At 40.4% G+C, this 15162-nt stretch overlaps 1 protein-coding gene across 2 annotated transcripts in view; it reads right to left on the minus strand.

Moving 5' to 3' along the window:
- The window catches only part of DNAH5 (dynein axonemal heavy chain 5), a 289955-nt gene that overhangs the window by 123360 nt on the left and 151433 nt on the right, over positions 1 to 15162 (minus strand). For both annotated transcript variants that reach the window (XM_058715840.1, XM_058715830.1), the window contains exons 36-41: positions 11818 to 11996; positions 11013 to 11200; positions 10486 to 10680; positions 6898 to 7032; positions 5944 to 6051; positions 3535 to 3688 (exon numbers count right to left, since the gene is read on the minus strand). In XM_058715840.1, the coding sequence (XP_058571823.1) occupies positions 3535 to 3688; positions 5944 to 6051; positions 6898 to 7032; positions 10486 to 10680; positions 11013 to 11200; positions 11818 to 11996 (959 nt within the window). The remainder of the gene's footprint in view (positions 1 to 3534; positions 3689 to 5943; positions 6052 to 6897; positions 7033 to 10485; positions 10681 to 11012; positions 11201 to 11817; positions 11997 to 15162) is intronic.

Below are 15162 nucleotides of genomic sequence, written 5' to 3' on the forward strand. Positions count from 1 at the left end.
TTTCCATTCCCACCAGCAATGCAAAAGGGTTCCTCTTCCCTACATCCTCGCCAACATCTATTGTTGCCTGAGTTGTTCATTTTAGCCGTTCTGACTGGTGTGAGGGTATATCTTGTTGTGGTTTTGATTTGTATTTCCCTGATGAGTGATGTTGAGCATCTTTTCATGTGTCTGTTCACCATCTGGATCTCTTCTTTGGAAAAGTGTCTATTCGTGTCTTTTGTCCATTTTTCACTGGATTACTTACTTTTTATGTGTTGAGTTTGATAAGTTCTTTATAACCCTGTATCTGATATGTCATTTGCAAATATCTTCTCCCATTCCATCGGTTGCCTTTTAGTTTTGCTGACTTAAACCGAATCCTCTTAATTCTCTTCCTAGGCATTTCTTGACTGTCCCCATCACTCCACCTTCATGGATTCTGCCCTAGAGTAGGTACACTTTCTTGCTGCTGCCTCTTTATGGACTCCAGACCATCCCTCCTGTCCCGTGGCCTATTCTCTACATGGCCACAGGATGGTCTTCTACACACAGGGTTGATCATATCACTCCCCAGCCCAATGCTTCCCATCACCTGCAAAATAAAATCTAAGTACTTAGCATAACTTACAAAGCTCCTCATGTGACACCTGTTGCACTAATTTGAATGCCCCCGAAAAGGAAAGCCTCAAACAAGGATACGGGTATGGGGAGTTTGAAGTCAGGGGAAAGAGAGAATGAAACAGAAAATGAGAGAAATCCAAGAATGGGCTCATTTGGGAGGTGGCCACAGATGTAGTGTCCCTCTGATGGACATGAGGAGGTAGGACACTTGCCTTCAACCCAACTTCTGCCACTGTTTGAGGGTATGGCTGCCTCAGGGGCATTAATGCCCACTCTCTTCCAGGCTGAACCAGTTCCCTAGATTCTAGGAAAGTCATAATGCTGAAAAACTGGGAGACACCCCTGGCATTTGTGGGAGAAACTGACCAATAGCTGCACCTGTACCAGGACAGGGTCAAAGGGGTGTGGTAGTGGGTACCAGGAGCACGTACTATACCTTCTCACCTTCCCCACTCCCACCCCACACACAGACTACCTTTTATCCACACCAGTGCACTTTCTGGGCATGCCATGCTCTCTGGAGTCTCTCCTATCTGCACAGGCTCTTTGTTCTGCTAAGAATGCCTTGCATCCATCTGCTACTCAACCGTCAATCTTCAGCTGAAGTGGCACCTGCTCTGTAAGCCTTCCTAGAATTCCTTAGAAAGGTTTCTGATCTCCTTTGCCTGCTCACAGCATAACTGTCCAAATCTTCTCATAGCGATTCCATGTTGACTAATAACTGTCTGGGTTATCCTGCTCCTTGAAGGCATGGCCTTTGGTTCTCACGCCTGCTTCCCCACTTCTGCTACAGAACCTAGCAGAACCTCACGTACAGAACACTAAAGATATTTGATAAATAAATACATGATGAATAAGGAAACAGATATACATGGGTCTAGTATAAGTTCAAGGCAATTACCTTCTCAATCTTTGGGATAATTAGTGTTTTGGGCATTAGACAATGTTTTGCTTAAGATAACGAATGTTTGCCCTACGTGAGAAAACCAAGAACAGGTTAATCGACAGCAAGTAGTCTAATGATTAATTCATCTTTGCAAAGAACTTCTCCAAAACCAGCGATGCCGTATGGATTACATAATTTAGACATATTATACATAATGTATCACTATTGTTTAATATTTAGTACTCATTTTGTTCAACTCACTTTACCAGGTGCATTTGTAGTTTACTGTTAACAGAAGGCAGCTACACAACAACAACAAAAGTATTATTAAGCATAATTTGAGAGAGCACATCATTTTAAAGCTATATAAAAATCCCCAAACAGAGTCTCAACAGCACATGAAAACCGCACGGTAAGTCTTGCAGGTGTGTGCTCTCAGTTTTGGCAAAGGTAAGTGAGAGCTGAGAGCACAGTTCTGTCTCAGTGTGAACACTCCGTGCTGGAGTCTTAACGTACAGAACTCATTTTGCCCCCCAGCTGAGGGCACTGAGACTAAACCCAACACGTGCAGGACCCGAGAGCAAACACAGAGCAGTCTCCACCACCACAACTCAGCATCAGTGCACTGGAGTTTCATGAGCGGACTGGAAACCCAGCCAGGCACCTTTTCCCCGTGGGACCATGTGTGATGCAATCCAACGGCTGAAGTTCTGTGAAATTTTGGGACTCAAATCTGCCATGGCTCAGAGCTGCCTATACAGTACTTTTAGTATGGGAAACATCAATGTCCAATCAGAAAATACAGGGATAGTCACATAGTCATATAGTGGCAATGCCCATAATCTTTGGATGACCTTGGGCTAGGTAGGGAATTAGATATAAGGCTAAGGGAGATCTGGGAATTAAAGACATCTCTTGAACTTCACCAGAAAAATATCTGATTCTTGGTGGGAAATTAGTTTACGATTAGGATGATTTGGGGAGTTGAAATTGAAATTATTTTTTTTAATTTACTGAGAGGTAGCACATCGTATTAACGCATTGGGGAGTACCATGTTATAATGGGAAACATCCGGGTTTTTCATTAGTGGGCCCTGACTTTACTGTCTTCACAACCTGTAGCATTTCTGAACTTGAAGCTCGACATTTTTGTACAAAATGGGGATGGTCAGAGCCACATCTCAAGATCATGGTGAAAATTAAATGACATAACATAAGTAAAACACATAACACAGTACATAAAGTCACTGTTTAAAATTTGTTTTCATGCAGCATTATTCATAGAAGCTAAGATACGGAAATGATGTAAATGCCCATTAATAAGAGAAAGAATTCAGGAAATGTGACATATATATATATATAATCCAACCACACGCAAGAAGGACATCCTGCCATTTGCAATGACATGACGACACAGATGAACCTCGAGAATGTCACGCTAAATGAAGTCAGTCACACAGGGAAAGATAAATCCTGTATGGTATCATTTATGTATGGAATCTAAAAAAAAAAGCAAACCCTGGAAAACAGATTGTAGAATGGTGGTTACCAGGGGTTAAGGTGTAGGGAAATGGAGAGATATTGGACAAAGAGTACAAACTTCCAGTTAAAAGATTCACAAGGATGAGGATCTCACGTACATTATAGCATAACGTGCATATAGCATCATGATCATAGCTAATTACACTGTATCATATAATTGAACAAGTTGCTAGATGAGTAGGTCTTAAACGTTCTCACCACAAGAAAGAAATGGAAAGTAACTGTGTGATGAGATGGGGGTCAAAGCTAATGGTGGTAATCATTCTGCAACATACAATTGCTTCAAATCAATGCACTGTACACATGAAACTTATACAATATTATATGTCAGTTATATCTCAATAAAGCTGCAAAGAAGTTTTCCCCTCCAGTTCATTATTATAATACACTATCTCTAAAATGCACCCAATAATCAGTAGAGCATGTCCCTCTTGGAGCATCCAAATGTGTCACAGTGATTTAAATGTGTTGCCCAGAGCAACATAGCTTGACCACCCCCTTACCTGTCATGGCTTTCATCAAGGTGTGGATACAAGTGGTCTTCCCCGCTCCACTGGGCCCCAGGGTCATCATGCCGTGTCGCACTCTCTGTGTCTCAAACAGCTGGATAACTTTCAGTTTCCAAGGAGGATGGTTAATTAAACCAGCTTCTTCAACCTGAAAACATAAACAAAGCCCCACATTGGGCCACATCGACAGCAATCTGGACCTTCCACTGCGCTCAAACTAAGCACAGACATTGAGGAGGGGGATAGAGGAAAGATAGTTACTATTTAACGGGTATGGAGTTTCAGTTCGGGGAGGTGAAAAAAGGGCTGAACATGGGTGGTGACAATGTTTTACACAATAATGTGAAATGTACTTAATGCCACTTAACAGTATACTTAAAAATGATTACAATGCTAAATTTTAAATTATATATTTTACCACAATGAAAAATATATTGCTGGGGTGCCTGGCAGGCCCAGTCAGTGGAGCATGTGACTTTTTATCTCAGGGTTATGAGTTTGAGCCCCATGTGTGGCGTGGAGTTTATTTAAAATAAAAAATTTTTATATATATGGCATAAAATATATATATATATGTATATATATATATATGTATGCCATATATATATATATGCAATATATATATAGTATATATACACTATATATATATATATATACACACACATATACGTGAAGACCATAGGTTGAATATTCAAAATGTTATCCCAAGGCAATAAGAAACCTCTGCATTTGCCTTTGGGAATTGAATACATTTATATTAATACATCCTTGAATATATGTCTTAAGAGCAACTTAAGAATAAAGACTCATGTATCAAAATGTATTTTATTTATTTTTTTTTTTTTTTCAACGTTTTTTATTTATTTTTGGGACAGAGAGAGACAGAGCATGAACGGGGGAGGGGCAGAGAGAGAGGGAGACACAGAATCGGAAACAGGCCCCAGGCTCCGAGCCATCAGCCCAGAGCCTGACGCGGGGCTCGAACTCACGGATCGCGAGATCGTGACCTGGCTGAAGTCGGACGCTTAACCGACTGCGCCACCCAGGCGCCCCTCAAAATGTATTTTAAATGTTTAATTTAAAAGGTGATATTTAATAACTGGAAAACTTGGTAGCACACCAAGTTGACTGAAATTCCATCTAAAACTCAAATTGTCTATAAATCTACTGAGTTTTTATCTGTCAAACACACACATGAAAGTTATTCTGCCAAACACTAGTCTAAGTTCAATATTCATAATAACACTACAAGATTAGTACTGTCACTATCGTTCTTTTACAGAGAAGGAAACTGAGGCACAGAGAAGCCAAGCAATTTACCCAAGACTATTACTTGTAAAGTTACAGAGTGGGAATCCGAACCCAAGAAACTAAGCTCCATGGTCCATGCTCTTAACCATCATGCTACGCTTAACCCCACTATAAATGATGTTTTTATTTTTATTTAAAGAATTGTTGGATAATAATCACATGTCATTTCATGCTATGTGTATGCTCTTCAGATTTTTCATATGCTACAAACTATGCTAACGTTAGTCACCTTATAAATTACTTTATACTAAGCTTTTTAGACAATTCAGCCATAGGATGATAATTCATTTGCAAAATGAATTATCACTCTTACCTGATCAGATTAAGATTTTTGTATCTTGATTTTTAAAAGGAAAATATCCATTAAGTACTACCGTATTTGATTTTTGTTAGCAAATATCTTAAACAAATTGAAATGTACTTTATAAATGTGAGCCAATCACCATTTCTATAAAACTTTTCTTCCCCCAAACTCTTCTTTGCAGGAAAGTAAACTGTGGCACAAGGTTTACATGACTCGTCTTCATTCCTAGGAAAACTAGAAAAACGTACAGCTGCACCAAGTCTCATAGGAAATCCAGACACCTAATTACTCACATAACATGGCAGATCCCCAGAGCCTGGGGAAGAAATCACAAGTGATCCTAGGCCTGGGGGAAAAGAATGACAGTTGAGGAGCCACGTCAGATCACTGTGAGTGACACTTCAGGGCGGGAGTCCCGAGATCAAAGCCATGTGGAAGCACCAGGGCCACAGACAAAGCCAAGTCGAGGAAGGCTCGCCAGCCAGCTGAGCCCCACTCGTCCCGCTCACTCATCATACTTCATTTCAGAATCTGGTGTGGAATGGTTTCCATCCATAGTGGGCCCACTAACATGTGGCCAACTAGATGTGCTTGTGGGACAGCAGGAGACTGTCTGGCTGGAGAAGCTCTGTCAATGGCGTGTAACAGCCTCTCCTAAAACAGTAGCCATCATCTTGGGTGTTGTTCTTGAAACCCACGGATCTGCAATACATCAGCTCCACCTGACACCCATGAAATTCAGATGAAAGAGACACGGACAGAGCTGGATGTCCTTAGAAATACATTACCTGCCTACTAATCGCCATTTCCAGTTCAGGGTAACCTGCTTTGTCCAGAAGAATATTTGGGAAGAGATCTTCAATCAAACTCAAAAATAAGGGTTCATCTTCATCAATCTAAGAGAGAAAAGAAAGAGAAACTGGACCAACTATTTTGGCACAATCATAACAATGCACAGATAAACTGAAAATGCTGAACATACCAAATTATTTTATGATAATAAGTAAAATATCACCTTCATTGAAGTTGAAGAATATTTTCCTCATGTTTCCCATAAATTAAAAATTATTTTAGAAAAGAAAGGGGGAGGAAAAGGGAGGAAGAAGAGAAGAAAATGAAGGAAGGAGATGAAAGAAAAGAAAATATTGCCCATATGACAACCTCTCCATAAAATAATAATCAGTTCAGGGAATTACCACATAACCTACAATTTCTAATTGAAATTTAAAAAAAAATAATTTAAATAAGAGATAGTACCAAATTCATGAATTGGAATTTGCTCCACCCTTTTATCTTGAAAAAAATATATACCATCTGTCACCCTGTACATAGATTCACTAACACTGAACAATTGATTTTCAGTCTCACCTATGAAATGAGAGAGTGTGAAATTATTACACACTTGTTAAATTTACATATAACTTCCTGCTGGGTTCTACAGACTTTAAAGAAGGTGAGATTTTAGCTCTAAAACCCAAAAGTATTTCAAGGTATTTGGAAACTTAACATGTGGATTTTTAAAAATCCATTTGAATTCTATCGAAATAGGCATATGTTAGACTAGATATGAGTTACCACAAAAGCAACGTCTGAAAAAGTCTAAAGTTAGGCTCTCCAGCACTTTGGCTGATTATTAAGCATTTTAAATGAGTATTTTAAATAAATATTTCTAAATCTCATTTGTGCTTAGTTAGCTGAACTGGTATTTAAGTTGGTGGAACATTTCCATCTGTGAATCTTACTAGTTTAGAAAGATTCATGTCTCGCAGAACACGCATGACGATTGTTGATTCCGTATCTGTGGGGTTGGCTCTTTTTGCGGCTCCCAGCGTTCGCAGAACTGACAGAATGTTCCGCAGACCAAAATCATAATGTACCTGAAGAATGTGAGGTACAGCGGGCTTATTTTCAATATTAACTTGCGCATGAAAACGATACAAACTTGACAAAAGACCTCTTCACAATAACGAACAAATGCTAATTTTCCTTTAGAAAAAAATTGTAGTTAGTGAAGTAATAAATTTTTATCAGTATATATTTTTAGAGCAAACTGAGACTATCCAAAAGAGTTCTCTCATGGACAATCACTAATTTAAGCCCTTAGATCAGAGCTAATAAATATATCTTGACAGGGAGAAAGGAATAAATTTCCCTCTTAGAGTATACACGTCTCCCTGAGCCTCTTCTTAATCAGTCATCCATAGGAAAATGTCCTCATATCTCTAAAGCTAAAACTCTGAACCAGGAATGTGTGTATATATACATACACACACACACTGATAGGCAAAAAGACCGAGGTTTTAAGAAGGAAGAAAAGTAGTCCTATTCTAGGATTACCTAGAGCGGGGGGTGGAAATAAGGACAAACCAGAAAGCCAAGCCCCAGCTTTGTTATTCCCTTGATATATACCTGTAAAAGCTCAAATCATAACAAATGTTATCACCTATAAAGTGAATAATTAAAAACTGATTATCTAACCACTATGGAAAACAGTATGCCAGTCGCTCAAAAAATTGAAAATAGAACCACCATAGGATCCAGAAATCCCTCTTCTGAGTATATATCCAAATAATTGAAAGCAGGATGTCAAAGAGGCAGTTGCACACCCATAATGACAGCAACAGTATTCACAACAGCCAAGAGACAGAAGCAACCCAAATGCCCACCTTCAGATGAACAGGAAAATGAAAATGTGGCATCCTTTCTTCAGTCATAAAAAGGAAGCAAATCCTGCCATATCCTACACCACAGGTAAACCGAGAGGACATTATGCTAAGCAAAATAAGCCAGTCAAAAAAGACAAATGCTTACAATCCCATTTACATGAGGTATCTAAAGTAGGAAGATGCATGGAAACAACAAGTAGGCTGTTGGTCACCAGGGGCTGAGAGAGCAGCAAGAGAAGAATTTCTATTTAATGGGTACAGAGTTTTGCAAGATGAAAACGTTATGGAGATCAGTTTCATAGCATTGTAAGTATCCTGAATAATACTGAACTGTACAGTTACGAACGGTGATGATGGCAAACTTAATGTTATGTATGCTTTACCACATAGAAAAAAAAACAATTAGGGGCTAAGGTAACTGGGAGCAGTATGCCTCACTTCAGACAAATCATTTGGAGGATGGAGCACATAAAAATATTTGGACTGAGTTCCTGCCTTCAAGGAGTTTAAATTCTAATAGAGGTAAAAAGGTAAAAATATGAGCAAACTCGCTAAAAAGTAACCATGACTTGAAAGTACTGATGTGTGGAACTAATTAAGGAAAATTTCTCAGAGCTGGACTCAGTTAAATCTGTGGGCATGAAGTGAGATTCATAGAATGTTCACCCAGAGATCAGCACGGGGCCAACTGTTTTGGGCACGTTGGCTCATTTCATGACAAGGACCTGTGAGCAGGACTGTGGGCATGAAGAAAAGTAGAAACGAAATAGTAGAGAAGGAGGAGACAGGAGTCAGTGATGTGGGAGTTTTCTACATGCAAGAAACAGCATGGAAAAATATTTCTTTGACAGAAGAAAAAAGGAGAATGGGTGAGTAAAGGTTTCAATAAGCAGAGGAAACAAAGAGCATTTTCAGTGGGAAAGTAATTTAATTGAGCTTGGGGGTATAAAAAAATAATCTAGAGTCAAAGAAGTTTGGAATGGAGACTAGAGTAGAGAGGAACCAAAGTATTGTATACGTTAAGAGATTTTATTTGTGTTACAGTTTTATGTTTATTGCAGTGTATTATTATTTAGTGTATTCTTTCAGTAATTTTTATTTATATGTCCCAGAAATTTGTGGCATGATCCCCACCTCCTGGTGTCTGTGTCCTTGTATGATCTTTTCCCTTTGAGTACGGTAGGAGCTAGGCTTGTTTTAACCAATATAATACAGCAACGATGACTGGCCATATGTGATTTCTGTGTATGTGTTCATGTGGTCACATTACATAAGATGTGTGATGGTTAATTTTATGTGTCAGTTTGACTGGGTCACAAGATGCCCAGAGAGCTGATTAACGTTATTTGTGGGTGTGTCTCCAAAGAAGTTTCTGGAAGAGATTAGCATTTGAACTGGTGGACTGAGTAAAGAAGATGGCCCTCCCCCATGTAAGAGTGCACCATTCAAGTGCTGAGGACCCCAGTAGAACAAAAAGGTGGAGAAAGGATGGATTTGCTCGCTCTGCCCTACTGCTAGGCTGGGATATCAACCACTGCTGTCCTCAATGCTCCTAGTTGTCTGGCCTTCAGACTTGGACTAGAATCTATACCATCAACCCTTCAAACTACACCATCAGCTGGTCTCCAGCTTACAGACAACAGATCATGGAACTTCTCTACCTCCATAACTGTGAGCCAATACCTTATAATAAATTTCCTTACAGGTATATACACATATATCCTATTGGTTCTGTTTCTCTAGAGAATCCTAATACAAGACCATAGCACTCATCGTGCCAGAACCTTTTTCCCTTGCTGACTTTGAGAAGGCAAGTGGCCGTGTTGGGGGATCCCATGTGGCAAAGAATGGCATTCAGCCTGCAGGAACTGAGGTGGCCTTCTCCAGCTGACAGCCAGCAAGAAACAGAATCCCTCAGTCTTTCAACCTCAAGTAACAGAATTCTGCCAACAACCTGAGTGAGCTTAGAAGTAAATCCTTCTCCAAACAGGGAGCCAAGACTTGACTGACACCTTGTTACCCTCTAAGTAGAGGATCCAGCCAAGACGTACCAGGACTCCTGACCTACAGAAACCATGAAATAATAAATTGTGTATTGTTTTAAACCAGTAAATTTGTGGAGCCGTTGTCACACAGCAACAGATAACTAACACAAAAGTAATACATGATTAATCTCATGCCTCTTAACTGCAAAGGTTCATGATGTCAGAACCTGCTACGCTAAACAGTACAGAAAACTTAGCAAAGAAGTTACCATTGATAAAATAGACAATTGGCAAAGCTTGGCCCAATATGTGGAAGATATTGGAAGTAAGAGGAGTAAATGATTGAGAGGTTCCTGAAAACCATGAGGACGCACAACACATATTATGATTAATGTACAGGTGGGATAAAGAGCAAGTATTAATATTTATAATTCTTTGGCTCTTAAATCAGTTCAGATAGTACTCATCTCATTTTTATGCTGTAAATATTAATTTACTTAAACGTACTTCAGGAAACTACGCATATAAAATTGATTTCATAACGATACAACCTTGTACTTTGTATCCGTAAGGTAATCTGTCAACAACCCCAAGTCTACAATTTTTCGAAATGAGCAAATCTCACTGAACAGAAAAACTAAGTATGCATAAGTCCAGAGAGACTTTCAGAACATCACACCTGCTTAGAAAGCTGCTCCTCACACAGCTTGTAGAGAGTATAAAACTTCCTGGCCAAAACGACGTTGTCAATGAAGCCGCAACTAGCCAACTTCACCCTGATGATAATCTGTCGGTCGGGCACCATCATGGCCACGGAGCGGAAGTTAATCTTCAAGTTTTCAGGAAGCTCCTGCCGTCCAGCATAGCCAGGATTCTGTACAGAAAATAAGACCCACAGATGAATGACACAGTCATGGGGCAACACACACACATTAGCACGGCACTAAAAGATTCATTATGTCCACACAACAAATCTGGACTGACAACCGAAGAACTCATTTACATATCTCACTCTCCTTTTAACTGGAGAGACTACATCACAAGTTATTAACATGAGCTTCGTTTAACACCAAAGGCCTTCACAGAGGAGTTAAAATCACTGTCGCAATTTCCATTCATGAAAAATAAGTGACCTAAGACGAGGGAAATGCATGAAAGCTGTGAGATGAAGGCTGAAATTCAGCAGCTCTTCTTGTGGTTCCTTACCATGGTCAGGAAAAGTCCAAATTCAGGGTTCATAGTCACATTATCTCCATCGGTGAAAATAAAAGACTTTTTGCGCTCCTTTTTACATGTCAGAATAATGGAAATTTGCTGGGCTGCCACTGACAGAACTGGTAAATCGATACGGTTAAATTCATCAAAACAACCCCAGGATCCAGACTGTGCCAATCCTTCGAAGGGAAATTAAATAGAAAATCCAATTAGTATATAATTTCGGAAAGCCAAGGAAAAGAGCATTTTGCAGCTGCCAAGACAAGCCAGAGATAAGTCTGTTCAAAAATAAACTTGAACAAATAGATTATGCATAAAGTGCCCCCGAAATAACTCACAGTATGGAGCTCTATCTGTAAACAGCCAACCTGCAGGGATAAAGGAACATTACAATGACAAGTGATGTTGACATTTGATCCACACAAGAGTGGTTAAGATTTGGATTTTCCAAAAAGTTGTACAAAGTTTAAAAACGACACTGAAATACAGCCAGTTGTTGAAAAATAAATCTTTTTTTTAAACATTTATTTATTATTGAAAGACAGAGAGACACAAAGCATGAGCAGGGGAGGGGCAGAGAGAGGGGGGGACACAGCATCTGAAGTGGGTTCCAGGCTCTGAGCTGTCAGCACAGAGCCCAATGCGGGGCTCGAACTCACATACCGCGAGATCATGACCTGAGCCGAAGTTGGATGCTTTACTGACTGAGCCACGCAGATGCCCCCCAAAATAAATCTTAACCAGATAGTCTACCTTAGCTTTATATTTCTCATCAAATAAAAAACATAACCCTCACCTTTAAAAATCCGTCCAAGTCCTCGGAAATCCATCTGGTCGGAACAATTGAAAACCACGACGTACTTCCCAAGACATCGACCCATATCTTTCGTAGTTTCTGTTTTTCCTGTTCCTGCGGGTCCAGTGGGAGCTCCTCCCATGCTCATTCCCAGAGCTTGAGCCAACGTGATATAACACCTGGAGGAATAGAACATCACTAGAACCATGCCCTCCGGCACCTAGATGACACGTCTGGGACATCACAGTAAAATGAACTGCGCACAAGACTTAAAAATGGAAAATTTAAGCTACTGTCCCTACATAACATTTCCAAAACTGCACCCTAATATACACTTTCCTTATGGATATTTGTTAAGGAAAAAGGAGGGGCTGGCCTATGGTTAACTCAGTTTGAAAACTCTTAAAAAGTTTCAACAGGCTTTCTCATGATAACATACAGCGTGAGATTCTCCAAGTATGAAAAAATAGTACACAGCATTTCCAAAAACGTACTTGGCAACGTTTTTCACAGAAATCTACCAACATCTAGAGAATAGTGTTCTATGAAACAGATTGGGAACCATTAGATCAATTCCCTTCTGGGAATCTAAGAGTCAATAATTTGATGTACTTGGGTACAAATGATCACATGAGACAAATCACACATTGCTAAATAATCATATCTTCAATCTATTTCTGGGAGTGCCTACTGTACCTTACACATACCTTCTATTATCTCTTATCACATGATATTAACAAATAAAAGATTCTGATGAGGAAATACAAGAGTGCCTGGGAAGGAAAAAACTACCCTGATAACTCACTGATGAATCACTCAATTCTCCAGCATCACCCAGTGCTGTCAAAGTGATGAATCTACAAAGTGATGAAGTTGAGGGCTTTCCTACAGCGAACTCTATAAAGCATTCATCTGGACTTGAAAAAAATTTCAAAGGAAATAAAGTGATAGTCCAATGTGAAAGGTGGGAATAAACAGCAAGCACACCAACCAGAGGTCCTCCAGAGTCTGTATTTCATTGGAAGTGGGTTCCTAAAAAGGCAAGTAAATGACTTAGCCCTCAATGTATATGGAGCCCGGAAATGGAGAAGACAATACAGGAGGACGCCCAAGCTCACTTTGATTTTGCCTTTTAATTCAAAGTTTTATTTCCCACCTTGCACTTTCGTTATCCCTTGCGGAGCAGTCTCTAAAAATAGTTAACACGTTGTGCTCCACCTACATTATCTTGCTTAAGCCCAGAGAATCCTGCAGGGAAGCTACTGTTGTTTTTCCCACCTTACAGATCAGGAGAAAGGCTCACAGAGATGGAATTATTTCTCTCGAGATCGTGGTAGCAGAGCCGAGATCCGAGCCTACCTGTCTGGCGGCAAGCCCTCAGCTGTCCGGCTCGAGAACACGTCCACCCCGCCAGGGTAAGAAATAAATCTCCGAGAGCTCTGACCCCCAGCTACTCTGTCTTGCAAACCCTCTTTATAACTGGGACCATTTGAGTTTATATTTGAACTGAAGCAGTAGTAAGTTGTTAGGTTGCCTAAAAGAAGTCATCCTATTTGTGCAGAAAATGAGCAGGCAAGCCAGGCGCTTTATCCCTTACTTCCTCTGGGGGGTGGGGCTTCTGTCCATCTGCTAGGCTGGCACCCGGGCTCTTTGAGGACCTGCCTTTCAGAGTCAAGCGTGCATCTGCCAGAAAATCTTCATGTCCATGTTTACTTGACCATCCCGAGTATTCTACATGCATGGGTACCTCTCTCCCTCCCTTTCCTGCTTTCCTTTCCAGTCTCTTTGCTGATTTCAAAAATGTCATCATTCAGGAACACAATTTGGACTCTGATGTGATCTAGGGGCCTGCTCCGCAGTTTTCTCTCTCTCCACTAGGCTGCCGTAAAATCTCTGTTCTCAGGAGCTGGGTCTAGTTCACATCTGTACTTCCAAATACTTGCCTAAACCCTGGCACCTAGTACTCTATGAACATTTGCTAAACAAATGGTTTGTGCCCGTCCAGCCATACGCTCCTATCTAGTTCCTCCTATCCCAACAGCTACTGGAGTTAAAGATGCAGAATGTGGGGTGTCTGGCTGGCTCAGTAGGCAGAGCATGAGACTCTTAATCTCCGAGTCGTGAGTTCAAGCCCCAAGTTGGGCATGTAGCCTACTTAAGAAATAATAAAATAAAAATAAAATATGATTCCTATCACACCAAGAGTTTAAGAGAGAGAGAGAGAGAGAGAGAGAGAGAGAGAGAGATGCAGAATGTGACCACCATGCTAAACCAGCAATGACCAACCTCATGACCTGGGTCTCATTATGGTATGCAATTTAAGCAAATCTGTCACCAACATTCATAGCACCCTACATGCATTTCATCACATATAAACCAGTAGTGCTTTTGGTTCCTATTCTTAAACAGTATTGATTGCAAAATGCTGGGAAATTTCCCAATGCAATTATGGTACACACGTCAAGAACATATTTTTCTTTGTTTCTTTTCTTGGGGGGTTTAGTTATAGACTCTGATTATAGGACATACTTCAGGAGAAACAGAAGGAAACATTGAGAGGCACCTGGGTGGCTCAGTCAGTTAAGCATCTGACTCTTGATTTCAGCTCAGATCATGATCTCATGGTCATGAGCTCGAGCCTTGCATAGGGCTCTGCACTGGGCACGGAGCCTACTTAAGATTCTCTCTTTTCTCCCCCCTCTGCCCACCCCACTGGTACTCTCTCACTCTCATGCTCTTTCTCTCTCTCTCAAAAAAAAAAAAGGAAACATTGATAAAGAATGTGTTATTGATGATTGCGAATAACCATAGTCATAGCAACAATAATGAGTAACATTTACTGAGTGCCAGGCCCTCACTACCTACATCTGTCACCTCTAGTCCACACAGTGATTCCAAAAGGAGGGAATCAGAGAGTTTAGGTGTCTGGGCCAAGACGATGCAGCTATTAAGGGCAGAGTCCAGTGGTCAACACACAAGTATGATTCACAGAAGCTGTGAGAATACTTCAGAGAAAGGCACATGTTTTTCTGTTTAGACCCATGTACATTTCTTATCAAGCAGATGAGAAACTTCTATAAGCCTTTGATTCCTGCTGCCCTCTGCCTGAGTTGACAGTGTAGTAAGAATGATTCCTGTCTTCTCTGCTTGTGCCCAGAGTGGAAGGAGGGAACGGCCATGAAAAAACACCACGAGCTTTCAGAGAAAGGCACTATATGTTTTTAGTGAATTAGAATAACTATTTTATCATCTGGAACAATGGCAAGTCCATCCATGTGATGTTGAGCTTCCCAGAGACTACAGCCACCAACATTGTTGACTTTCCACAGGGCAGTCAGCAAAAGA

The sequence above is a fragment of the Neofelis nebulosa genome, chromosome 1 (genome assembly GCF_028018385.1).
Source record: "Neofelis nebulosa isolate mNeoNeb1 chromosome 1, mNeoNeb1.pri, whole genome shotgun sequence".
In the NCBI taxonomy this organism is placed as follows: Eukaryota; Metazoa; Chordata; class Mammalia; order Carnivora; family Felidae; genus Neofelis; species Neofelis nebulosa.